Genomic DNA, 25,891 nt, shown 5'->3' on the forward strand with positions numbered 1-25,891 from the left:
CCTTGGAAGGCAAGGTGGAGGCCCTGGGCTTGCAAGCACTGTCCCCTCAGCTCCTGAGGCCTCTGTGGACAGAGTGGGGCAGTAGGTCTGGACATAAAGGCCTCTGTGGGTCCCATCTTCTCATTTCCCCAACTTGTTCACGTGCTAGAAGTCGGGGAGGGGCTCTTGAGAAAATTCTGCATGCGAGTATTAAATGCAAGGCTGCCAGCTCCAGGCAGGTGCAAGGAGACACTCCCTTGCTGATTCTAACAGCAACAGTTGCAGTATTTGAACACATAAGCCAAGTGCCCCTGGAAATCTGCACGGCAGGTGGCAGTTCCTGTCTTGTCAGCCAGCACTGATATTCCAAGAAACGCTTAGAGCTGTGCTTTTCAACTTGTGGCTATCTTCGGGGAATAAAGTCAGAAACTCTCTCTCAAGGCATTTCATGATCTGTGTGGGACTGCTCTTAAGGGAATGCAGTAGAAATGAATTTGTAATAGAAGAAAAGGGGAATCAAATCTTTGTTCAAAACTGAACACTAACATTTACTGGGAAGTGAACTCAAACAGCCCCAGAAACTTTGTCCACTAATGGGTGGGGGTGTGGTGGGGTGGCAGTTTTTTCTTATTCTCCAGATTTTCTGCATCTGAGGGTCAGAGTTAAAGCTGAAAGCTGATTTTGTTCAACCCCAAGCGTCCAGTCCCTGGGGACTGAGGAGAAGCAGAAAATAAAAACAAAAAGCTAGTGAATCGGTGAAGGAATGTCTGCGTGGACCCCTGCAAGCAGCTACTTCATGTGTCTGCACCCCAGCCTCTCTCCCACAATTTCCCCTGGAAAAGCCCTGACCGCTTGTGTGTCAGGAGGACGGCGGTTCTCTAAGGCAGGAGCCTGCCACTCCCTCGTTTGCTAGCAAGTAAATAAACTATTCTTTTCTTTCCTCAAAACCTTGTCACTGTGTTTTGTGATTTGACCTCAGGGACGAGGAGCGGGTCTTGGCATCAGGAGCAGCACCCCCGACCCCCCGACCAAGTGCCCGCAGTGCGGCTCCTTCAGTGTCAGAGGCCACAGGGCCGAGCTGCCAGGGACGCAGAGCTCCCGGCTTCCTCCTTGCTAGCCACAGGGGACTGTGCCGGCCAGGAGTGCCTGCTGTGTGGCGGGTCAAGCACAAGCCTCTAGAACTCCCTGTAAAGTATACATTGAAAGCAGTACTGCCTTCCAGGAGAGCTTACAGACTGGAGTGACCACCAAGGACTTGGAAGATGTCGGGGTGGTGATTTCCACAGACCCTTATTGAAGTCACCCACGTGGCCTACTCAGAAAACGGACAATTCTTGGAGATGACAGTGCATGATTGTCACCATAATCGGAGTGTCTCAAATTGCAGCTACTGCTGCACATGGGGCTTCATCACTTGATCCCCAGGCACCCATTGTGTAAGTATTGGTCAGGAAAATGCTCTCCGTTCTCTTCCTGTGAGTAAAGACCAGCAGGGCAGTTAGCTTTCAGCCGTCAAGGAGAGAAAACTATCTCAGAGGTATATCAGACCTCCAGACTTAGGTTGTCATTTAGTCAGAAGGAACCTTCATCTCCTTTTCCTTCCAGAAGATGTCACACTGGCCCATCCCATTGATGGCACTCTGCTGACTGGACCCAGTGATCGGGAAGTACAGCTCATCTAGGCATATTGACAGCACAGTCACGTGTCAGAAGGTGGGAAATAAATCCAACAAAAATTCAGGGACCTTTCATCTTAGAGAAGTTTCTAGAAGTCTATCGTGTGGGCATGCCAAGCTCTCCTAAGGTGATGAATAAGGTGCTGTATCTGAGCCCTCCTCCCCTCCACACACACAAAGTGCACAGCAGCCTGGTGGACAACCTCAGATTTCACAGGCAGCATAGACTTCATTTCCAGTGTGCTACTCTGACCCATTTACTGATTGGTGTGAAAAGCACCTAGTTTATGAGCAGCCTGGAACTGTGGAAGGTGGATGCCAGTAGATGGCAACACCTGGATCTCCTCTCATTGCTGCCCCTTCAAGGTGCAAACCTGAAAACGACCTAGCATGAGACTGACTTCCCAAGATCACAAGGCCCGGACCCGGCCTGACTTGTGTGCTGTTCCACACTCCATGCCAAGCCTCGCTGGCATTCCTCCATCTCTGAGTCTGTGCATCAGACACACATGATAGCAGCCCCCAGGAGCTGGAGGTGTCATCCATGTATCCCTGGGGATGTCCCTAGGGAGGAATATCTGGCATGACCCTCCCTGTGCAGGTTGGGACATTGGGCAGCTCCTGGGAGGTGCTGTGGCTTCAGCAGGACAGGGAACTGGTGAAAAAAGCGGCCTGAGCTCAGCTCTTGTCTCCTCAGAGCTGGGACCTTGGTGTCATTGTCAAACAGCAAACGGAGGGCTCTGGTGTAGATCTGTGTACTCATGCATGGCAAGGGCCAGGAGGGTGGGCAGTCAGAAGCCCAGACGGGCATGTGGGCGAGTCTGAATTCAGGGAGCAGCCCAGGAAATGCACCCTTGAAGAAGTGATGTCACTGAAGACACGCCCAGTAGAACCTGAATTGTGACCCGGACAGAACCCAGCTCCTGGTCGCAGACCCCAGTCCTGCTCACTTGACCGGAGGCGCTCGACAGAGCAACATGCGGTCTTGTTGTGTGGAGCCTTCTGAAGGCGTGGGAGTCAGGGAAGCCGAGACGGAGAGTCTTCCTGCTCGCTGTGGGCGTTGGCTGAGAGAACACTTCCAACGCCTCTGTCTGTGTCTCCCGAGGAGCCCCGAGGTAACACAGGGCAGCCCAGAGCGGGCCCCTCCAGGACCAGGCCACTGTGTGACCCATCCCGGGCTGACCTTTCCCCGGCTCCTTGTGTGTGTGCGGTGGGTGTGGGGCATGGGGGGACTGCAGGCTGGGGAGGAGGGTCAGTCAGTGTCACAGCTCTGGTCTCATCACTCAGTACTGGAGGTGAGTGCTGGGACCAGGTACTTCCACCCACATGTTAATCCTGAGACCGGGTGGTGTCCTATTCTTCCCTCAGGGACTGGATGTCTAAGCAGATGGCCCTGTGTGCCTGATCTCGGGGGCAGGGTTTGGGTTCCACACTGCCCCCTGCAGGGAGGTCCACGCAGCCCCGGGTGCCTCCTCACCCGCTACCAGGCTCTGGCTATGCAGAGCTCCACCCTGGGGAGCATGGAGGAGCTGATGGGTGGATTTACCTACTCCATCTCCCTGGACCTGGGGCAGGCTGCCTACACCCCAGGACCCCATTACAAGCCTGGTAATCTGCCAGGGCCCTCACAGGGCTGCCCCATGAGATTGGTCAACAGACCCACTCCAGAGAGCCTGGAACCTCGCTCCCGGGGACACCCCATGCCTCTCCTTGCTTGCATCCCATGGGGCTGGGGGCTCCCGGGTGAGCTGCAAACCTCCATTGTCCTGGTGGTTCCTGGGTTTCCCACTGACTATCTCTCTGCTGCTCCCCTCAGCGTGAACCTGAGCCATCTGTCCATGGGACTGAGGTCCCCAAGCGCAGGGCTCCCTGGACAGGAATGAGGAGGAAGGGGAGAAAGCTCACGGGACGAGTGGAACCAGCTCCAAACACCAGCCGGAGCGCTCCTGAGGCCACCCTCCCTCCTGAGGACGCTGACAAGCCACCCACGGGCCAACGGCTCCCGTGGTGAGCACCTACCCGCTCTTCGGCACCGTCGGGCCTCTGACCACAGCCCGCGGTGTGTCTTGAGTGTCCCCACGTGTCTGAGCCTCAGCATGCTCCTCTGACAGGCAGGGTGGTTGGCGATCAGCCTGTTAGGGTGCCCATAGGGAACACGGGAGGAGCTTAGAGGGGCTCCCCTGGTGTCTGGCAGTGCAGAAAGGACAGCCGACCAAGCCAGGCCACTTCGGAGCTTACTTCTCTTTACCGGATGAAAAGCCTAAGGCCTCACCCATCAGTGGCCTGGAGCCTGGCTCATGTGGAAAAGCACATGGGAAGCAGCCTTTTGGAATGGAGGCTCACGATTCCCTGTGGCTGTGCCCGGTCCTTGTCCTCATCATGGCCACAAGAGGGACCTCTGGGGACAGCAGAGGGGTACCTGGGAAGGTTCGGGTAGGACTTCCTTCAGCCACAATAGGTATGCAGCACCCACTTTGTGCAGACCCTTTGGGGACACTTAGCATAACTGAGTGAAGGAAACAGACACAGTACTGGGACCCCGTCCCGTGTGGAGTCAGGCAGTCACTTCAGGCGTCATCCGCAGGTCACAGCCAGGAAGCATCACGGGCGATACCCTCACCGCCTCCTCATGTAATGGGGGGCATGACGAGGGGCCAGAGGAGGATCTGAGAAAGTGAGCGTTCACTGGGCCAGGAGGGGGCACTGCCTGTGTGCACAAAATGGGTGGAGGAGGCGTGTAGGCCTTGGGGCAGGGGGCGCACAGCAGAGCCCAGCAGGTCACTCATCTTCGGGATCCCATGGGCGGGCTGACGACTGGAGACTTCCTATTTGGGAGGATGGGAGAGGATGGGGTCCCAGGACAGACGCGCAGGGTCAGGAAGGGGGAGGGGCAGGTGCCTGGACAGGCAGGGGAGTGCACAGCGGCCAGGCCCACACAAGGGCGGACCCGGAGGGCAGTGTGGCTGGAAGGACCAGGCTTCTCACTCTGCCACCCCCAGGCCTTACCCCAGCTGCAGGATGGGACAGGCTAGGCGCCTTGCCTGGGAGCCCGAGCGTGTGCCCAGCATCATAGATGCCAGCCAGCTTTCATCCACCCTGGAGGGCCAACTCCTCCACCACTTGGTCCAGGAGGAACACCTGGGGCCCACGGTGGCAGAGCTGAAAGGTGAGGGGCTGCAGCCAGAGGACCATGTAGGGTGGGCTTTCCGGACTGGGGTTCCCTTCAAGGCAGTGTGGGATCTTCTGTCACTGTAAGGCACGGGGAATCAGGCCCAGGGTGACCCTCTCTCTGTGTCCTACTTCAGACCCACAGCAGATGCAGCTGGCTCCACAGACACAGGGAGGGCCGGCATGGTGGCTAGAGCCCGTCCAGGAGCTCCCTGAGACCCCTGTGCTGGAGCGACGGATGGTGTCACCTGCATCAGCCCCTGCAGAGCCAGAGGATGTCCCAGCAGTGGCCTCAGCCCCCATGGCAGGACCTGAGCTGGAGCCCCAGGAGCCCACAGCAGAGCCTAGCAGGTCAGTCATCTTTGGAATCCCATGGGCGGCCTGACAACTGGGGACTTCCTATTCGGGAGGATGGGAGAGGATGGGGTCCCAGGACAGACGTGCAGGGTCAGGAAGGAGGACGGGCAGGTGCCTGGACAGGCAGGGGAGGGCACAGTTGCCAGGCCCACACAAGGGTGGACCCGGAGGGCAGTGTGGATGGAAGGAGCAGGCTTCTCACTCTGCCACCCCCCGGCCTTACCCCAGCCCCAGGATTGGATGGGCTAGGCGCCTTGCCTGGGAGCCCGAGCATGTGCCCTGCGCCATCGATGCAAGCCAGCTTTCATCCACCCTGGTGGGTCAAGTCCTCCACCACTTGGTCCAGGAGGAGCACGTGGGGCCCATGGTGGCAGAGTTGGAAGGTGAGGGGCTGCAGCCAGAGGACCATGTAGGGTGGGCTTCCCGGACTGGGGTTCCCTTCAAGGCAGTGTGGGTTCTTCTGTGATTATAAGGCGCGGAAAATCAGGCCCAGGGTGACCATTTCTCTGTGTCCTGCTCCAGACCTACATCAGATGCACCTGGCTCCAGAGACACGGGGAGGGCCGACTTCATGGCTAGAGCCCGTCCAGGAGCTCCCTGAGACCCCTGTGCTGGAACGACGGCCAGTGTCACCTACTTCAGCCCCTGCAGAGCTTGAGGATGTCCCAGCAGAGGCCTCAGCCCAGGGGCCAGGCCCTGAACGGGAGCCCCATGAGCCTTCGGGCCTGGGGCCCAGGGCACTCGCTAGAATGGCACCAGGCGTGGCAGAGCCAGGTCCAGATCCAGAGCCCACCAGCCCCAGTGCTGCGAGCCCCTGGGACATTACAGGAGTGGTCTCAGACCCCGAACTGGAGCCCCATGAGTCCTTGGGCACGGGGCCCATGGCACCTGCAGGAATGGCACAGGGCCGGGCAGAGCCACAGGTGGTCCTGGAGCCCACCAGCCCCTGTACCATGAGCACCCGGGATTTGCCGAGGGAGGGGGAGCTGACCATCCTGGCGTTTGCCCCACGCCTGGTGGCCGAGCAGCTGACCCTGATGTGTGCGGTGAGCGGAGCGGGCTCTCGGGGTCGGGGGTGGGCCTTCCCTGTGTCACGGGCTACCCCACACCTGCCCTCCCATGACGTGGACTCCTGTGATGTGGGCCCACATCCCAGCTTCCCCACGGACTCACCATGTTCCCTGAGAGACTCTCCTCACCCCCAAGCCCTCAATGTCCACATGGGGACAGTAGGGCCGGCCCTTAGGGATCCCTGCAGACCAATGAGGAGCAGAGGGAAGGTGGGCAGGGCCTGGCCGGGCTGGGAGGGGCAGGGCAGGGGAGGGGTGCTCAGGGAGGTGCTGCCAGGGCCTTAGGTCCTCGGGCCATTGGCCTGGCAGGCTCCTATGGCTACCGCACTTCAGAGGCCCCTGCCATGGATCTGACTGCGTGGGAGACACAGACACCAACAAAGGTCCTGGTGGAGTTGTTTAAGGGGAAACTGCACCTGAGTGGGCAGCGGGATCCAGGGGATGGCAGAATGGGAGGCAGATGCCCCAGGCCGGGCAGGCGTGAGCTGCCTTGTGCCTCAGGGAGGATGTGAGTGAGGGGGCCTGTGAGCAAACCCCTCTGTGCCCCATTACTGTGGGGTCCTGTGCATGCGGTCCTGGGCGCCTCAGTGGACGGGGTCTGAAGTCCAGACGGCCACAAGGCTCACAGCACGTCCCCAGCTGCCTGGGACCCAGCTCTGACCAGTGACCCTGCCTGGGAACAGGGGCACCAGGGGCACAGCTGGATGACACCTCTTGTCATCCCCAGGAGCTGTACAGTAGGGTTGAATATGAAGAATGCAAGGTCTACGTAGAGAGACAACCACGGAGGGAAGCCATTGTGCTCCTGGCCCCCAACATTGTTAACGTCCTCAAGCACTTTGGTACAACATTTCATTTGGTCATCTCCTCCTGCCTCGGGGGCCCGAGCACGAGGGCCCAGGACAGGGCCCGAGTGGTGGAGTTCTGGATACAGGTGGCCAAGGTCTGTCATGGGACGGCCCCCGGGGTCCCCTCCTTGGCCAGCTCTCAGGATGGGTGCCTGCGGTCTACCCTGCATGGTCCCTGGGCCCTCCTGCCAGGGGCGTGCGGACCTGGACTCGCAGGCCCCGGGGGTGGGACAGCCATCCCTGGACCCTTCCTTGGGTTGAGGCACAGTCCTCCACCCAGGAGGGCTGCTCAGCAGGTACCAGGTGTGCTGGGCTCCCCGGGTGTCTGTCTCCTTAAGGACAGGAGTTCATGGGGGGATAGAGCAGAGAAGCAGGACAAGCTCTCAGCTCTGTCTTCCCTCCCAGAAGTGTCTGGCTCTCAGAAACTTTGAGTCCTTCCGTGCCATCAACTTTGCCCTGCAGCACCCTCCTGTACGTCGCCTGGAGAGCACCTGGGGACATGTGTCCTGGTGGGTAGTCCTGTCCCTGGGACCAGGGCACCTGAGTAGACAGGGATACCCCTACATCTTGCAGTGTCCCTCAGTGGGCTGGGACTTCCTGGGAGGCAGAAGAGCCATAAGGGCGGGGATGGTGGGCTCTTGGGGCCCCCTGTGGGTTAGGCCATGGGTACCCCTGCAGGAATCAGTTTCCTCCAATGTCAGCTGTGGGGTGAAGCCCATTGGAGATCTGGAGCTTGTGCTCTGCAGCAGGAGGTCTCTGCCCCAAGGACAGCGACCTTGCCCAAAGCAGATTCGCCCCTGGGAGAGAAGGGAATGGAGGCCCTGGGTGGAAACACGCAGCCCCCTCCCCAGGCCACGGATTCCCAGGGCTCAGGGCCATGGTGGAAAGCCTCCTGTGGGCTAGTGGGCCTTCTAGGATCCCCGGGAAAAGGGGTCGGCCCCGAGACTCTCCGCCTGCTGGCCGCATGTATCCCTCCTCCTCTCACCTCCCCATAGGAAGAGCTCCTGGATCTACAAAAAACTTAGAAAGAGGAACAACAGGCTTAAAAGGAAACAGCTCATCAAGGTAAATGGGGGCTGGAAGTCTGGAAGGGAGGGGTCCTTTGGGCAAGTCCTCTGCCGCGCTGTGGCACAGCTTTGGGAAAGACTCGAGGAGTGTAGGGTGAGCAGGGGAAGGTGACGGGGAAAGTAGGGTCCCCCAGGCCCATAAGGGCCTCGTCTGTCTCCCTCCCTGGCTCTACTTCACTGCGGGCCTGGCATCCAGTGAGGACCCAGGGGACAGACCCCCGGTCAGGGCTGGGGCTGGTGTGGCATTTGCAGCAGGGTTGGGGCGTGTGTCTGAGCAAGGTCGGCTTCTCCCCTGGGTCCCCTGAGCCTGTCACGGCCCCTCTGTACCCTCAGGCTCCTCATGTGCACATGGAGGGTTGCCATCAGCCTGGGGGGCAGGCCTCCCAGGTGAGCAGGGTCCAGGGAGCACAAGATGGGCTTCAGCTTTGTGCCTACCCCACCTGGTCATGTGAGGGGAGCCGTGCTGATAGCCGGGTGACAGTGAGTGCTCAGGGCACCCTGGAAGGCAGAGGGACCTCCCCTGACCCTCTCAGGGCGGTGGCCATGGCCCAAGGACCCACATGAGTATGAGTGTGTGCTGGAGCCGGGGTCGCTCTGGGCTGAGAGCCTGCTGGAGGTGGGGACAGCGTAGGTGCCAGGGGGCTCGGGCAGGGCATCCATCCACCACGGTCTGGCTGTGGGAGGCACGTGGGAGGGGAGCAGGAGCACCTGAGTGTCGTGCACCTTGCAGGAGGCGAGGGCCATGGTGAGGAAATGGCAGCAGTCCCCCAGGGCATTACAGCATATGAACAAGCAGGTGAGAGTGGCGTGGCCAGGGTCAGGGCGGTGGGGGTGACCCTGCACCTGCTCCTGGTCCCACCAGCTCTGAACTGCCAGTTCTGGTGTGACCAGAAGGAGGGCGAGAGCAGCTGGGTACAGGGGGAAGTTGGAGGACAGGTGCAGGGCCCACAGGGCCTGGGAATGGCCAAAAGCCAGCCCTGGGAGGGACCAGGAGGGGAGAGCAGGGCGAAGGGAAGGGGGGAGGCCGCACAGGGTGATCCAAGGGAGCTGGGGGTGGCGGGTATGGGGTTCAGGAGAGGCTCAGTGGGCGCCCCTGAGGCAGGCGGGGACTCATCACCTCCCCACCCCGGTGGCACAGGGCATGGTCCCGCCGCTCGCACTGATCCTGTACGACGCCTTACAGAAACAACAGGAACATCATGTGGACGTGAGTGACCCAGTAGGGCTCAGGAGGGCAGAATGGTGGGGTTTAGCGAGGAGAGAGTCCCCAGTGAGCCCGGACCTCTCAGCACCAGCCACCCCTCTCGTGAGGCCCCCACCCCCACCCCAGGACCTGGGCTTCTTGGAGAGGACTGCCAGAAGGGCCCACCTAAAGCCCGATCCTGGCCCCAGGGCAGGCGGGGCTGAGGGCTCCAGGGGGCAGCATCTGGGCAGGACTGGTCTCCCCGTCAGGCCCTGCCCTAGGGGAGGGATGCTGCTCCTTCAGTGCAGGAAGCACATCGGGGGGCTGGCAGTGCCTTCCCACCTGAGGCCTCAGTTCCCCAGTGAAGTCCCTGCTTCTCGGTAGCCCCGAGCCCGGGACAGGGCCGGGTGCTCTTTGTGGGCAGGCCTGCCCCTTGGAGGGCACTAGCGGTCCTGCACCTTGAGAAAGGGTGGGAACGTTCTGGCCTCGTTCTGGGCTTAAGGGGCTGTTTCCGATGTAGTTTGGCCGCCTTGCTGCCTTCCAGGGTGATGGTATAAAACAGAAAGTTGATTGCCCAGCCATGAAAGGTGAGGGATGTAGTCAAGACCCCCTGGGCAGGACCTTGTCCTGGCCATCCCCTGGGTCTAACGTGTGTTGAGAGTTAAGACACACAGAGCTCAGGACACTAAAGGCTTTGTAAGGTGGGGGATGAGGTGGCATCAAGGTCACCTTCCTGGAGGAGGAGCTGGAGACCCAACAGTGGGAACAGGCTGGGCTAGATGGCATTGGAAGGAAGGAGGGTTTCCGTGAGCAGAGATCCGGGATCATCCCAGTGCCCCACTCCTCACCCCCTCCTTGTCTGCATCCTGTCCTTCCTCTGCCCCAGGCCACTGACTTCATAGTGGAGCTCCTCACATACAAGTTCCTGGCCAGGCAGTATGACCTGGAGCCCAAGGAGCACTTTTTGTCCTTTTTCCGGAGAGTGAAGATCCTGCGAGAGGACCAGTGGTGAGGCTGCCAGAAGTGGAGTGTGGGCTGTAGCTGCCGGCAGGCTCTGGGAGAAGGGTCCCCTGCCATGTGGCTCCAGGGGCTCACAGGTGTCCCTCTGTCCTGCAGCTACGGCCTGTCCTACCATCTGGAGCCCCCAGGTCAGAGGGCAGGCAGAAAAGGACTGTTACAGTTCTTCAGGTCCCGCAAGATTTAAACTTATGGGCCAGGGCCAGGTGAGTTTCTGGGCTGGGGTGTTCAGCAGGGGGTGGGCTGTTCCCCAGCGTCAAGGAAACTTTGCGCCATGCAGGGTGTGGGGCGTCCTAAAGACTGGTGCGGCTGCAATCCCGCTCCACTGCCGATCGGTTGTGCCAGACTGAAGGGTGGTTCCCCGCCCCCTGTGGGACTCAGTTTCCTCCTCTGTGAGTAGGTGACGCTCAGAAGCCTTTCTTTGACAGGGACTCCCAGGTGCTCGTGATTGACAGGACCCTCCGCACAGGGCCCGGAGCCCCGAGGGCAGTGGGGACGGGGTGGAAGCAGGATAATGGGGGGAACCCGGGATAAGCAGTCTCTTCTGCTCACCCGCGTGGCCCTGTAGCTACTGTCATCGGGCGCTCGGCCCTGCTGGTGTCCTGGCTGCATGTGGAGGAGACCTTCTTCCCCTTCGGGCAGGCGGCACCCGGCGCCCCAGGGCCCCAGTCTGCCTGCTGCTCCTCCTCCTCCCGCTGCTCATCCGGAGCCTCTGCCGGGGCAGCTGCTCTGGCACCTCCTCCTTCGGCCGACTCGGGCAGCTCCCCAGGCTGCCACTGTATCCTCAAGGACCCGTATGTAGCTGCGGTGCACCTGGCCACCTTCGTGCTGTGTCGTCCCCTCTGCTTGTGGCCCGTTGGACAGAGGCGAGCCGCCCCACCGTGTGGAGGATGTTCCCCTTCGTGCAGGTGGCCTCCCACCGTGACACCAACTCCTGCCTGGGCGCCGTCAGCCACCGAGTCGTAGCCACAGGGTTCCAGGAATAGGTGGGGGCTGTCCTCACCAGGCCCGGCCTTTCCCGGGATGGACATAGACATGGCGCAGTGCTGCGAGGGACCACAGCCTCCTGGTACCCAGCGGAGGCATCGGAGGATGCAGGGGTGGCCGACTGTCACAGGGTACCGGGACTTGCTTACAGGGGAGCCCCCTGTACAACTTCCTCCCCTCATCCCTGAGAAATAGCCCCCCCAGGCGCAGTGTGCTCTGGGTGTTGTCTCTGAGGTTTATGGTTCCTGGGGGTTGGGGTCATCCCTGTGCAGAATGTAATAAATGCTGAACGGATTGCCACCACACTGCTCTTTCTTCTCAAAGCTCTGCCCCTCCTGCGGACATCGTGTGCCCCAGCCCACCCCACCCCAGCCTCAAACTCTCTGATGCAGGGGGGCCCTGACCTCTGCCAGGTTGTCCTCCATCCTCTGTCCTCCCCCCGTAAGGTGCTGAGGAGGAGCATGGTGCTCCAAGCCCCAGGGTGGGACACCTCGGCAACACTGGGGAGGGCTGCTCAAACAGAAACTGAACCTTACTTCCTGTCACCTATAGATTATGATCAGACACGGAAACTTGTGTACTCGAGTAGATCCCAGGGCTGCAGGGTGCCAGTCTAGCACTGTCCCACTTAATGAGACAGAGCTGCTCCACACATTCCAGAAAATACCTTTGCGAAAAACTTCTTGGTCTCTCAAAGCACCTCCAAGGGGTGCACGCCTTCCACTGGGGGGCTTTGTCTGAGCCCACTTTCTCCACGCTTCACACCTCAGAGCACCCCCCAAAGCTCCCGGGTTCCCAGTCCTCCCCCATGGGGCCCCTCAGCCGCCCATCCCCAGGCCAGGCTGGTGTGAGTCCCCTGGTGTCCCGCTCCTGGGTCCTGGCTGAGCGGCCTGATGTCTGCGACAAAAGGCTGGGGAGGCTAAGCGGAGGCACTTGGCTCTGATTCTCCCCACACGCTCCCCCAGGACTCTCAGGATGTGTTCACCCTCCCAGGAGGGGAGGCCTGGCCTGGAGGGGAGCTCCAGGATCAGCACAAACACCCCCTTGGGGGGTTCCAGGATGGAGAGAGTCTCCAGGCCTTATGCTGCAGGTGGAGCCCCAGATTGGGACTGGGGAAGCAGACGTGGGCCCTCCTGACAGCCTCAGGTGACCAGGAGACAGGAGGTAAAATCGGGACACCCAGGCCACCCTCCTTCCCCTGGACTTTCCCACAGCACGCTCAGAGCCATCTGCCTACACGGTGGTCCCAGGTATGACCTCAGGCTCCCCGGCCACAAAGGGAGGTAGGTTTGGGCAGGAGGAGGGCAGGCGGGCCCCTGGCAGGGCTGTGGCACAGGTCAGACCTGTCATCCGCATGGCCCACCAGCCTCAACCTGACACAGAAGAGCTTCTGGGCCCCAAAACAAAGCAGCAGCCCTGGGCCTGCTGGGTGGTCACTGGGCCAGCGGTCCGTCCTCAAATGGTGTGTGCAGGGGCCCCAAGCGCAACACGGCCTGGGCTGCTGGTGCTGGGACACCAGGCTCACACGGCTGTGGGCTGCAGCGCACCTTCCCCACCCGGCATGTGCTGGGGAGGTGGCAGGGCCCTCTGGCCCCTGGTGCGCTACTCCGCACCCAGGCACGGGCTCTGGGGGCTCCCTGTCTTCGGGCTCTTCAGAGAAGCTGATGATGGAGTTCTTGTTCACAGGCTCAGAGAATGAACTTTGCAAACACTCAAGGTAGGAGAGCATGTGCGAGGCTTTCATTTAGAGATAAAGCAGAGGACACAGCTCCTGGCTTGCCCCTGCCCGGAGGGGACAAGATAGCCCTGGGGTGATGCACAGTCTAGGGAATTTATAGGCAGGTGAGAGACAAAGGGCCAGGGATGCAGACCTGCTAAATGGTCCCCAAATGCTTATCTTTGAAGAGACACTAAGTTTCTTATCAGTCTTCCGGATTATTTTGCATACTTGCCATTATTACTTGCCTACATTGCATATCATTTGATTAGGGCTAGAGGAAGAAAAGCAGCATCTGGGTAAAGATAAAGAAAATAAGTCGGGCCTTTTATCAGGCTACGGTACATTTTACAATAACCTCATTTAATTGACACAGTGAAGACATGGGCTATGCTGCGGTCTTTTCTTATGTGGGGGATATTCAAACATTTCAGGCCAAGTTACTCCTGGATGTTTGGTTTTAATTAATCTCACACAAGAATGCTTATATTACTTTAGAGAATGAATGTGACTGACTTTGCTTCCTTGTTTAATATGGAGTTTCAGTAGGGGTTTTATTCCGGAGGCCCTCACCCTGCTCTGTCTGCGCCCACGGTCCCTGCCTCACCAGCACCGAGGCTCCGCGGCTTTCCTCCCCAGCTGCCATTCCCTCCTAGTTCCTCCTCCAGGCTTCCCTTCCACACTCCCCAAGCTCTCTGCTCCCATGCTCGCACCCCTCTCCCCCCGCCCTCCCAGCCTTCTCCTTCCCCCACCCCTCCCCTGGGCTGGGACTCCTGTTAGGAGGGCGTTGTGCATTCTCCTCGGTTCTTGTCCCTGCCGCAGCAAAGAACTGAGAGGCAGAGACGCAGCAGTCAAGTAGAGTAAAGGTTTTATTTACGGAGAGAAAGTGCACACTCAGAGAGAGGGGAGTGTGGGCTACCTCAGAGAGGGAGGCGCACTGAAAGGGTGGGAGCTCCCCCTTGGAAGGATTTCTCAGGAATGTGACAAAGGGCTAGGGGTGTGGACCTGTGAAGTGGTCTCAAGATGAGACATGAAGTTTCTTATCAGTCCTCCCCCTGCTCGGATTCCCTCCAGCAGAGCAGCTTCCTGGCTGGGCAGCATATCAGTTAAGACTGCCCTCCCTGCCTCCATGGTGGGCTGAGTTACTGTATGTTCGCTAAAGACTGTGTTAAGAGTGGATAAAATGAAACTTTCTGTGGCCAGGATTTTCACCTGGGCCTAGTCGGCTAGCTCACCACTCATGTGGGCAATAGGTTGCTATTGACTCTATAGAAAGAGCTCCCACCCAGTGCTCTGGGTGACACAGTGTCACGGCAGTGATGCTGCAGGAGAGCAGAGCAGAGGCTGGAGTGGTGGCAGTGCTGAGGTCAGAGGCCCAGAGGATGGCTGTGTGGGATGGCTGTGTAGGCAGGGAGGCCCAGAGGCAGAGACCTGCCTGCTGCATGCAGACTCGCTCTGATTGGACGGGATGTTAGGGATTGACCTGCCACTGTGGAAATAAAGTTGGGTATAGCCCTTTCACCCCCATAATGTTTTACTGTCATTTCTTTGGTCACATTGAATCCATAGCGAACTTGCCCAGGGTTGAAACCCATTGGCAGGACATTAAAAATCTTACTTCTTCACTTCCTGGGTTTTGAAATGCAATCTTAGCTTTAAGATCGAATCTTTCCTGTCTTACTGTGCTGTGATGGCTGAGCTAGCTTGCTAAGTGAACTGTCCAGTCCACAAATTACTTGATGTGGGGATGGAGGAGGAGGAGAAACAGCATATAGGTAAAGGTAAAAAAATAAGCTGGGCCTTTAAGCAGGCTAAGTGAGTCTTACCAGGACACGATTTACTAAACACAATAAAGACAAGGGTATGCCGAGAGACCTTCCTTTGTCTGGGGAATACCCAAGCATTCCAGGCCAGTTACTCCTGGCTTCTGCAACTTTAACTGATCTCACTGAAGAATGCCTATATTCTTAGTTTGCTATTTTTACCCTAGGGAAGGGACAAGCAGAAGGTGCCAAAGAGCCCCGTGCACCTTATTAAGAAGTGCAGACTCTATTTCGTAGGCAATACAGGGTCAGAGAAGGATTTTGAGCAGCGAAATATGATCACTTTCTTATAGGTAGGTCATCTAGCAGTAGTGAGGGGAAAGAATTTAAGTGGGAGGCACTGAAGGATTGGGGGTCAAGTAGGAGGCCACTGCACAGCTTAGGGGAGAGACGGTGAGGGCTTGGAAATCCAGTGCGGTGGTGAGAACTGAGAGGAGACACAGACGTGAGAAAGAGCAAAGTCTGCGGAACCAGGCCTGACTCGCTATGCGCAGGATGGAAGGCGAAGCCGTCTCCCGGGTTTCTTCCTGGGATGGCTGGAGGACAGGTACCGATACCGGTAAGAAAGCTGTGGGCAGAGGAAGATAATGGACTAAGTTTGGAAGACTTTAGGTTTGGGATACTTGTGAGTAACCTAGGAAGAATTAATATTGTCAAAATGGTAATCCTACCTAAGGCAATCTACAGATTCAAATGCAAACCCTATCAAAATACCAACAGCATTCTTCAACGAACCAGAACCAATCGTTCTAAACTTTATAGGGAACCACAAAAGACCCCGAATAGCCAAAGCAGTCCTGAGAAGGAAGAATAAAGCCGGGGGCATGTCACTTCCAAAATTTCAAATCTTACTAGATCTGCATAAAAAGTCAAGATCTACTACAAAGACACAGCAATCAAGACAATTTGGTACTGGCACAAGAACAGACCCACAGACCAGTGGAACACAATAGAGATTCCAGATATTAACCCAAACATATACGGTCAACTAATAGACGATAAAGGAGCCATGGATTTATAATGGGGAAATGACAGCCTCTTCAACAGCTGGTGTTGGCAAAACTGGACAGCTACATGTAAGAGAAGGAAACTGGATCACTGTCTAATACCACACACAAAAGGAAAGTCAAAATGGGTCAAAGACCTGAATGTAGGTCATGAAACCATAAAACTCTTAGAAAGAAACATAGGAAAAAATCTCCTGGACAGAAACAGGAGCAACTTCTTCATGAACATATCTCCCCAGGCAAGGGAAACAAAAGCAAAAATGAACAAGTGGGACTATATCAAGCTGAAAAGCTTCTGTACAGCAAAGGACACCATCAACAGAACAAAAAGACATCCAACTGTATGGGACAATATGTTCATACATGACATATCCGATAAAGGGTTGACATCCAAAATATATAAAGACCACACGAACCTCAACAGACAAAAAGCAAGTAATCCATTTAGAAAATGGGCACAGGATTAGAACAGACACTTCTCCAAAGAAGAAATTCAGACGGCCTACAGGCACATGAAAAGATGCTCCGCATCGCTAATCATCAGAGAAATGCAAATTAAAACCACAATGATACATCACCTCATACCAGTAAGGATGACCACCATCCAAAAGACAAACAACAAATGTTGGCGAGGATGTGCAGAAAGGGAAACCGTCTTACACTGCTGGTGGGAATGTAAATTAGTTCAACCACTGTGGAAAGCAGTATGGAGGTTCCTCAAAAATCTCCAAATAGAAATACCATTGACCCCGGAATTCCACTCCTAGGAATTTACCCTAAGAATGCAGCAGCCCACTTTGAACAAGACATATGCACCCTTGTTTATCGCAGCACAATTTACAATAGCCAAGGAATGGAAGCAACCTAAGTGTCCCTCAGTAGATGAATGGATAAAGAAGATGTGGTACATATACGCAATGGAATATTATACAGCCAGAAGAAGAAGAAAATCCTACCATTTGCAACAACATACACGGAGCTAGAGGGTATTATGCTCAGTGAAATAAGCCAGGCAGAGAAAGACAAGTACCAAATGATTTCACTCGTGTGGAGCATAAGCACAAAGCAAAAAAATGAAGGAACAAAACAGCAGCAGACTCGCAGAACCCAAGAATGGACTAACAGTTACCAAAGGGAAAGGGACTGGGGAGGATGGGTGGGAAGGGAGGGATCAGTGGAAGAAAAGGGGCATTACTATTAGCAGACATAACATAGGGGGGCCACAGGGAGGGCTGTACTGTACAACACAGAGAAGACAAGTAGGGATTCTATAGCATCTTACTACGCTGATGGACACTGACTGTAATTGGGTATGTGGGGGGGACTTGGTGATGGGGGGAGTCTAGTAAACATAATGTTGCTCATGTAACTGAAGCTTGATACCAAAAAATAATCATAATAACAACTTAATAAAAAATTGGGAAAAAAAGATTATCATTTAAATTTGAAGGAGGGATTAAACAATTTCTAGATAAGCAAAAGCTGAGAGAATTTAGCTCCCACCAACCATCTCTACAGTGTATTTTCGAGGGACTGCTACAGATGGAAGTGTTCCTAACATTAAATAGCTGTCACCAGAAGTAACAAAAGGGGATAGACAAAGAGTACAGAATATGACACCTAATATATAAAGAATGAGGAGGGAAAATTAAAAAAACAGCCTCCTTTAGATTGTTTGTAATAGCATACTTAACTGAGTTAAGTTAGATTCTTAGATAGTAAGGAAGATAAGGCACCCTTGAACCTTTGGTCACCACGAACCTAAAGCCTGCAGTGGCAATAAAGACATACCTATTGATCATCACCCTAAGTGTAAATGGTCTGAATGCACCAATCAAAAGACACAGAGGCACTGAATGGATGAAAAAACAAGACCCATCTATATGCTGCCTACAAGAGACGACTCACTTCAAACCCAAGGACGTACAAAGACTAAAAGTCAAGGGATGGAAAAAGATATTTCATGCAACTAATAGGGAGGAAAAAGCAGGTGTTGCACTACTTGTATTAGACAAAATAGACTTTAAAACAAAGAAAGTCACAAGAGACAAAGACAGACACCACATAATGATAAAGGGGTCAATCCAACAAGAGGATATAAGCATTATAAATATCTATGCACCCAACACAGGAGCACCTACATATGTGAAACAAATACAAACAGAATTAAAAGGGAAAACAGAATCAATGCATTCATTTTAGCAGACTTCAACACTCCACTCACTCCAAAGAACAGATCAACCAGACAGAAAATAAGTAAGGAGACAGAGGCACTGAACAACACATTGGAACAGATGGACCCGACAGACATCTACAGAACTCTCCACTCAAAAGCAGAAGGATACACATTCTTCTCAAGGGCACATGGCACATTTTCAAGAACAGATCATATACGAGGCCACAAAAAGAGCCTCAGTAAATTCAAAAGGACTGAAAATGTATGAACCAGCTTCTCAGACCACAAGGGTATGAAACTAGAATTAAATTACACACAGACGACGGAAAAGCCTACAATCACGTAGAGGCTTAACAACATGCTCCTAAATAACCACTGGCTCAATGACCAAATAAAAACAGAGATCAAGCAATAGATGGCGAGAAATGACAACAATAATTCAACAACGCAAAATCTGTGGGATGCAGCAAAGACACCGCTGAGAGGGAAGTATACTGCACCACAGGCCTACCTCAGGAAAGAAGGACAATCCCATATGAACACTCTAAACTCACAATTAACCAAACTAGACAAAGAAGAAAACTTGAGGCCCAAAGTCAGTAGAGGGAGGGACATAATAAAGAGTAGAGCAGAAATAAATAAAATAGAGAAGAATAAAACTATTTAGAATCAATGAAAGCAGGAGCTGGTTCTTCGAGAAAATAAACAAAATAGTAAACCCCTAGCCAGACTTACCAAGAAAAAAAGAGAGTCAACGCACATGAACAGAATCAGAAATGAGAAAGGAAAAATCAGAACTGACAGACACCACAGAAATATGAAGAATTATGAGAGAATACTCTGAAAAATTGTATGGAAAGAAACTGGATAACTTTCGAGAAATGGTCAACTTTCGAGAAAAACGCAACCTCCCACGGCTGAGCCAGGAAGAAACAAAACCTGAACACACCAGGGACCGGCAGGGACACTGACCCGGGAATCCCCGACGGCAAAGCAAGGACGACAGGCACCTCGGGAAACACTTCTAATTCCGAAGGCGCGGCCCCCGGCCGCCCGACCCCCGCCGCCCCGCCGCGGGTCCCGCCGGGCGCCTCAGCTCGCCCGGCCCTCGCCCTCGAGGCCGCCGCCGAGAACCTCCACACGCGGCAGGACGCCCTCCGGCCTCCCGCCTGCGCGGCCCCCGGACCCCCGTCCCGGGCGGCGGCGGCAGGGCGGCGGCGCGGCCCCCGGCCGGGCCCAGCGAGGACCCACCACCCGCGCCGCCCGCCGAGCCCTCGCACGGCCGCACCCTCACCGGCTCCCCCGCGCCCGCAGGCCGAGGCACAGGTCCCCGCGCCCCGTCCGGGCCCCGCCGCGCCCCGCGGCCACCTACCTTCCGGCCCGCAGAGCCGTCGCTGTCGCCTTCACCCCTGAAGCGGGGCCCGCCCGGGACGCTCGGCCGCAGGTCCGCCGGGAGGAAGGCGCAGCCGAGCACAGCGCGGGTCCACCACCCTCACGCGGTCTCCGCGGGGCCCGCTGCGCGGACGGGACGGCGGCCCGGAGCATGGACGGAGCCGCGGGAGCTGCCTCTGCCTACGGCGCTCGCGAGGCCACCGACTCTTGAATGTGGCGGCGGCGGCGCCTGCAGCTACTCAGCAGCCGCCGGGCTCACTGGTTCCGCGCGCTCGCCCAATGGCTGCCTGCTCCGCGGCGCCGCCTTGCTTACTGGCCACGAGTGCCGTCAGTCGGAGGCGGGCCTGCGGGCGACCTGCGCGCTCATTGGCCGCGAGGGCCGTCAGGCGCGGGCTGTCACTTTCTTCGATATACTGATTTTTCACGAGATGACCGACGCGTTAGTTTTTTAAAAAATTAATCAATTAATTTATTTAGGTGTCCTTAATCCACAATCACATGAGCAACAATGTGGTTACTAGACTCCTCCCATTATGCAATACCCCCCCACACCCCATTACAGTCACTGACGATCCGCGTAGTGAGACGCTGTAGAGTCACTACTTGTCTCCGTGTTGTACCGCCCTCCCCGCGCCCTCCCTGCCTTATGTGTGCTGACCCTGATGCCCCTCATTCCCCTTGTCCCTCCCTCCCTCCCCATCCACCCTCCCGAGTCCCTTTCCCTTTGGTAACTGTCAGTCCATTCTTGGGTTCTGTGCGTCTGCGGCTGTTCTGTTCCTTCAGTTTTTGCTTTGTTCTTATGCTCCACACGAGTGAAATCATTCGGTGCTTGTCTTTCTCCGCCTGGCTTATTTCACTGAGCGTAATACCCTCTAGCTCCGTCCATGTTGTTGCAAATGGTAGGATTCGTTTTTTTCCTATGGCTGAATAATATTCCATTGTGTATATGCACCACATCTTCTTTATCCATTCATCTACTGAGGGACACTTAGGTTGCTTCCATTTCTTGGCTATTGTAAATAACTCACCTGTTATTAAGTTATTTAATTTTCAAGGGATTGGGGATTTTCTACATATCTTTGTATTACTGATTTGTAATTTAATGCACTACGGTCAGAGAACAAACATATTTTGTATGATTTTAATTCTTTGAAATTTAGTTCAGTTTTGTGATCTATGTGATCAGTATGTTAATGCTCCTGAAAATTCTGTTGTTGTGGAGTGGAATGTTCTATTAGTGTTAACTAGATCTAGTTGGTGGATACCATTCAGTTTTTCTGCATCTTTGCTGAGTTTATTATCTACTCGTTCTGTCAGTTACTGAGAAAAAAAGTGTTGACATATCCAAGTAGATTGATGGACTTGTCTGTGCTTTCCCTTTAGTTATATTAGTTTTTCTTTTCTTTCTGTTAGCATTTTGGGGTGCTTTTAGTAGGTGCTTTAATATATCTTCTTGGTGACTTTATACTTTCATCATTATGCATGGAGAAGGGTGTGAGCGCGCGGCCCGGTTCCTCTGCCTCTGCGTGTCTTCCGCGCGGGCGCCCCGGCACATGCAGAGCGCACCTGCTGTTGCGGGAGAGCAGCGCGGGACGCGCGGCAGCAGGGTGCCCAGGGCCGCCGGTGGCCTGGGGCGTTCGGCCCGCTCCGTGCCCGGGTGGGGGGCGGGGCTCGAGGCCACGGACACCACCCTCGAAAGACGGGCGCGACCACGGGCCCACGGACGGTGGTCCCCTCCTGTGGGGCCGGGCCTGCCCTACCTCCCTACCGTGGCCAGGAGGGGAAAAGCGCTGCCTCCGGGAGCGCAGCCCGGGCCCGGGGACGGGGGGTCTAAGGCCGGCGCTGGCCGGCGGGTGAGGGCGAGTGGAGGCGATCGGAGCGCAGGGCTTAGGGGCTTCCGCGCTGCGCAGGGAGCCCAAGGCCTGCCTGCGGGGTGTGGGACCCGCCGGCCTGCCCGCGGGTTGGCCCTGCCTCTGGGCGGGGATGCCAGGCTGAAGGCGGGTGTGCCCACCGCCACCCCCAGCCCCCGGACCGCGTGTGGGGGGGTGGGGGACGAGGCCCGGCATCCGCAGGTGGTCACGGTGGGGCAGGGAAGGGGCTGGGCGAGGGGGGGCACCCGCGGTGAGCGGGCGGGAGGGGCAGGCGGCCGCGAACTCTCTTGTCCCCCCACCCCCCGCATGCCCCAGGAGCTCTTTTCTCCTACTTTCTCTCTAAATAAAAGCCTCCCTGGCTTTCTTTCCTACCTTGATCATGTTGCGAAGTTCATTCTTTGACTATGGGAACAAGAACCCCGGTATCATTTTGGTCTGTTAAAATTCCCCATTCTGCCCCCGCATTGTTTCTGTGTCCCATCAAGTATTTTATCAGACGTTTCCTGTTTTATATTCCTGTGAATTACTTCCCTTTCCCTTGAAGTCGCAGACCCTCACCCCTTCTCCTTGGTTCAAGATGACACACAGACCTCATTCTCCCTGCGTAACTCCAGGGAGGGGAGATCCCAGGGCAAAACACCTTTGAAAGTGAAATCAGGCAAAGGGAGAAATGATGTTCAAAGGCCGTTTATTGCATACAAGGAGTCGCCCTGTGTGTGTGTGTGTGTCTCTCTCTCTCTCTCTCTCTCTCTGTCTCTCTCTCTCTCTCTCTCTCTCTCCTCTCTCTCTCCTGGTTGCAGTAGAAGAGAGCCAATACTCCCACCAAGCTCTCTGGTCCAGATAAGCCCTCGCTCGCCCACGTAATCACCCACTGATGGAGACAGACTACTTCTCTCCACCCCTTGGGAAACCCCTGTTGATAACCGACATGCACTAAAGCCAGGCCAAGAGATTCTGCAAATATTGCAATTTTACCACACACCCTGTCTGTGGAACAGATGTCTATGGCTTCCCCTGTATGTACTTAATTAAATTTTGTTACTTTTTCTCCTGTTAATCTGTTTCATGTCAATCTGTTTCTTACTCCAGCTAGGGGAACCTCAGGGATGGAAGAAATTCTTCCTGCCACCACCGGGTCAAGTAGCTATGTTTACGAAGGGCTGACCCAGGACCTCCATCTTTTTGTTGAAAGGAGCAAGATCGTGTGAAGAAACTGGAAATTATAGCCAGGATTCCTGCCTGGGTGTCACACACTGTAGACCTGAAGGGCCTGTTAGCACGTGTATGGGATGTTTACAGAGAGGCTGGTGAGTCCTTGGGAGAGTGTTAGGCAGAAAAATAGATATGAGCGGGATGAGAGAGAATTAAGGCCAGTAAAGTTCACTAAGAAAGGGACTCAAAGACCATTCTGTCCCAGGGGACTGAGGCGGAGCAGAAAAGAAAAACAAAACGCTAGTGAATCAGCACAGGAATATCTGCTTGGACCCTTGCAGGCTGCTACTTCATGTGTCTGCACCCCAGCCTCTCTACCACGATTTCCCCTCGAAAAGCCCTGACCGCTCGCGTGTCAGGAGGACGGTGGTTCTCTAAGGCAGGAGCCTGCCACTCCCTCATTTACTAGCAAGTCAACAAACTATTCTTTCCTTTCCTCAAAAGCTTGTCACTGTGTTTTGTGATTTCACCTCAGGGACGAGGACCGGGTCTTGGCATCAGGAGCAGCACCCCCTCACCCCGACCAAGTGCCCGCAGGGCCGCTCCCTCAGTGTCAGAGGCCACAGGGCCGAGCTGTCAGGGACGCAGAGCTCCCGGCTTCCTCCTTGCTAGCCACAGGGGACTGTGCCGGCCAGGAGTGCCTGCTGTGTGGCGGGTCAAGCACAAGCCTCTAGAACTCCCTCCAAAGTACATATTGAAAGCAGTACTGCCTTCCAGGAGAGGTTACAGACTGGAGTGACCACCAAGGACTTGGAAGATGTCGGGGTGGTGATTTCCACAGACCCTTATTGAAGTCACCCACGTGGCCTACTCAGAAAACGGACAATTCTTGGAGATGACAGTGCATGATGGTCACCGTGATCGGAGTGTCTCAGATTGCAGTTATTGCTGCACATGGGGCTTCATCACTTGGTCCCCAAGCACCCAGTGTGTAATTATTGGTCACGAAAATGCTCTTTGTTCTCTTCCTGTGAGTAAAGACCAGCAGGGCAGTCAGCTTTCAGCCGGCAAGGAGACAAAACTATCTCAGAGGCATATCAGACCTCCTGACTTAGGCTGTCACTTAGTCAGAAGGAACCTTCATCTCCTTTTCCTTCCAGAAGCCGTCACACTGGCCCATCCCATTGATGGCACTACGCCGATTGGGCACAGTGATCAGGAAGTACAACCTGTCTAAGCACATTGATAGAGCAGTCACGGGTCAGAAGGTGGGAAATAAATCCAACAAAAATTCAGGGGCCTTTCGTCTTTGAGAAGATTCGAGAATTCTATCGTGTGGGCATGCCAAGCTCTCCTAAGGTGATGAACGAGGTGCTGTACCTGGACCCTCCTCCACCCCCCACACACAAAGGGCACAGCAGCCTGGTAGACCACCTCGCATTTCAGAGCATAGACCTCATTTCCAGTGTGCTACTCTGACCCATTTACTGATTGGTCTGAAAAGCACCTAGTTTGAGAGCAGCCTGGACCTTTGGAAGGTGGATGCCAGTAGATGACAACACCTGGATCCCCTCTCCTTGCTGCCCCTTCCAGGTGCACACCTGAACATGGCCTAGCGGGGGACTGGCCTGCCAAGATCACAAGGCCCAGTCCCCAGCCTGACTTGCGTGCTGTTCCACGCTCCGTGCCAAGCCTGGTCGGCATTCCTCCATCTCTGAGTCTGTTCGTCGCACACACGTGACACCAGCCCCCAGAAGCTGGAGGGGTCATTCATGTATCCCTGGGGATGTCCCTAGGGAGGAATGTCTGGCATGACCCTCCCTGTGCAGGCTGGGACATTGGGCAGCTCCGGGGAGGTGCTATGGCTTCAGCAGGACAGGGAACTGGTGACAAAAAGTGGCCTGAGCTCAGCTCTTGTCTCCTCGGAGCTGGGACCCTAGTGTCATTGCCAAAGAGCGAGGGGAGGGATCTGGTGGAGATCTGTGTACTCATGCATGGCAAGGGCCAGGAGGGTGGGCAGTCAGGAGCCCAGACGGGCATGTGGGCGTGTCTGAGTTCACAGAGCGGCCCAGGAAATGGACCCTTGAAGAAGTGATGTCACTGAAGACACGCCCAGTAGAACCTGAATTGTGACCCGGACGGAACCCAGCTCCTGGTCGCAGACCCCAGTCCTGCTCACTTGAGCCGAGGCGCTCGACAGAGCAACATGCGGTCTTGTTGTGTGGAGCCTTCTGAAGGCGTGGGAGTCAGGGAAGCCGAGACGGAGAGTCTTCCTGCTCGCTGTGGGCGCTGGCTGAGAGAACACTTCCAACGCCTCTGTCCGTGTCTCCCGAGGAGCCCCGAGGTAACACAGGGCAGCCCAGAGCGGGCCCCTCCAGGACCAGGCCACTGTGTGACCCATCCCGGGCTGACCTTTCCCCCGGCTCCTTGTGTGTGTGCAGTGGGCGTGGGGCATGCGGGGACTGAAGGCCGGGGAGCAGGGGGGCAGTCAGTGTCACAGCTCTGGTCTCATCACTCAGTAGTGGAGGTGAGTGTTGGGACCAGGTACTTCCACCCACATGTTAATCCTGAGCCCGGGGGGTGTCCTCTCCTTCCCCCAGGACTGGATATCTAGGCAGATGGCCCTGTGTGCCTGATCTCGGGGACAGGGGTTGGGTTCCACATTACCCCCTGCGGGGAGGTCCACGCAGCCCCGGGTGCCTCCTCACCTGCTACCAGGCTCTGGCTTTGCAGAGCTCCACTCTGGGGAGCATGGAGGAGCTGATGGGTGGATTTACCTACTCCATCTCCCTGGACCTGGGGCAGGCTGCCTACACCCCAGGACCCCATTCCAAGCCTGGTAACCTGCCAGGGCCCTCCCAGGGCTGCCCCACGAGATTGGTCAACAGACCCACTCCAGAGGGCCTGGAACCTCGCTCCCGGGGGCACCCCGTGCCGCTCCTTGCTTGCATCCCAGAGGGCTGGGGGCTCTCGGGTGAGCTGCAAACCTCCCTTGTCCTGGTGGTTCCTGGGTTTCCCACTGACTATCTCCCTGCTGCCCCCCTCAGCGTGAACCTGAGCCATCTGTCCATGGGACTGAGGTCCCCAGGCGCAGGGCTCCCTGGACAGGCGTGAGGAGGAAGGGGAGAAAGCGCACAGGACGAGTGGAACCAGCTCCGAACACCAGCCGGAGCAATCCTGAGGCCAAACTCCCTCCCCAGGACGCTGACCAGCCCACACGTGTGAAAGAGAAGCAGGGACTGTTCACGGCAAGGTCATCTTCAGGGGCAACCCTCAGCCGGAATGCTTCTTGGCCCCTACTCTCTGCAAAGGATGCTGACCAGCCAGCCACGGGCCAGCGGCTCCCCCGGTGAGCATCCAGCCCCTCCTCGGCCCAGACGGGCCTCTGCCCACAGCCCGTG

General features: G+C 56.1%; 2 protein-coding genes across 2 annotated transcripts in view; both read left to right on the forward strand.

The window, feature by feature from the left end:
• Positions 1 to 25,891, forward strand: part of LOC140843068 (uncharacterized) — a 180,798-nt gene that overhangs the window by 154,687 nt on the left and 220 nt on the right. The window contains exon 2 of the mRNA XM_073220870.1: positions 25,691 to 25,839. Coding sequence (XP_073076971.1) covers positions 25,691 to 25,839 — 149 coding nt within the window. The remainder of the gene's footprint in view (positions 1 to 25,690; positions 25,840 to 25,891) is intronic.
• LOC140845641 (uncharacterized) lies at positions 1,550 to 11,241 on the forward strand. Its single transcript, XM_073220300.1, has 15 exons — positions 1,550 to 2,770; positions 3,472 to 3,662; positions 4,240 to 4,329; positions 4,655 to 4,821; positions 4,961 to 5,174; positions 5,409 to 5,563; positions 5,703 to 6,226; positions 6,978 to 7,193; positions 7,504 to 7,607; positions 8,094 to 8,163; positions 8,896 to 8,961; positions 9,304 to 9,372; positions 10,235 to 10,356; positions 10,465 to 10,571; positions 10,794 to 11,241. The coding sequence occupies exons 1-14, from the start codon at positions 2,633 to 2,635 to the stop codon at positions 10,550 to 10,552; spliced, it is 2,214 nt and encodes a 737-aa protein (XP_073076401.1). The 5' UTR covers positions 1,550 to 2,632; the 3' UTR covers positions 10,553 to 10,571; positions 10,794 to 11,241.

Source organism: Manis javanica, chromosome 13, assembly GCF_040802235.1.
Source record: "Manis javanica isolate MJ-LG chromosome 13, MJ_LKY, whole genome shotgun sequence".
Lineage (NCBI taxonomy): Eukaryota > Metazoa > Chordata > Mammalia > Pholidota > Manidae > Manis > Manis javanica.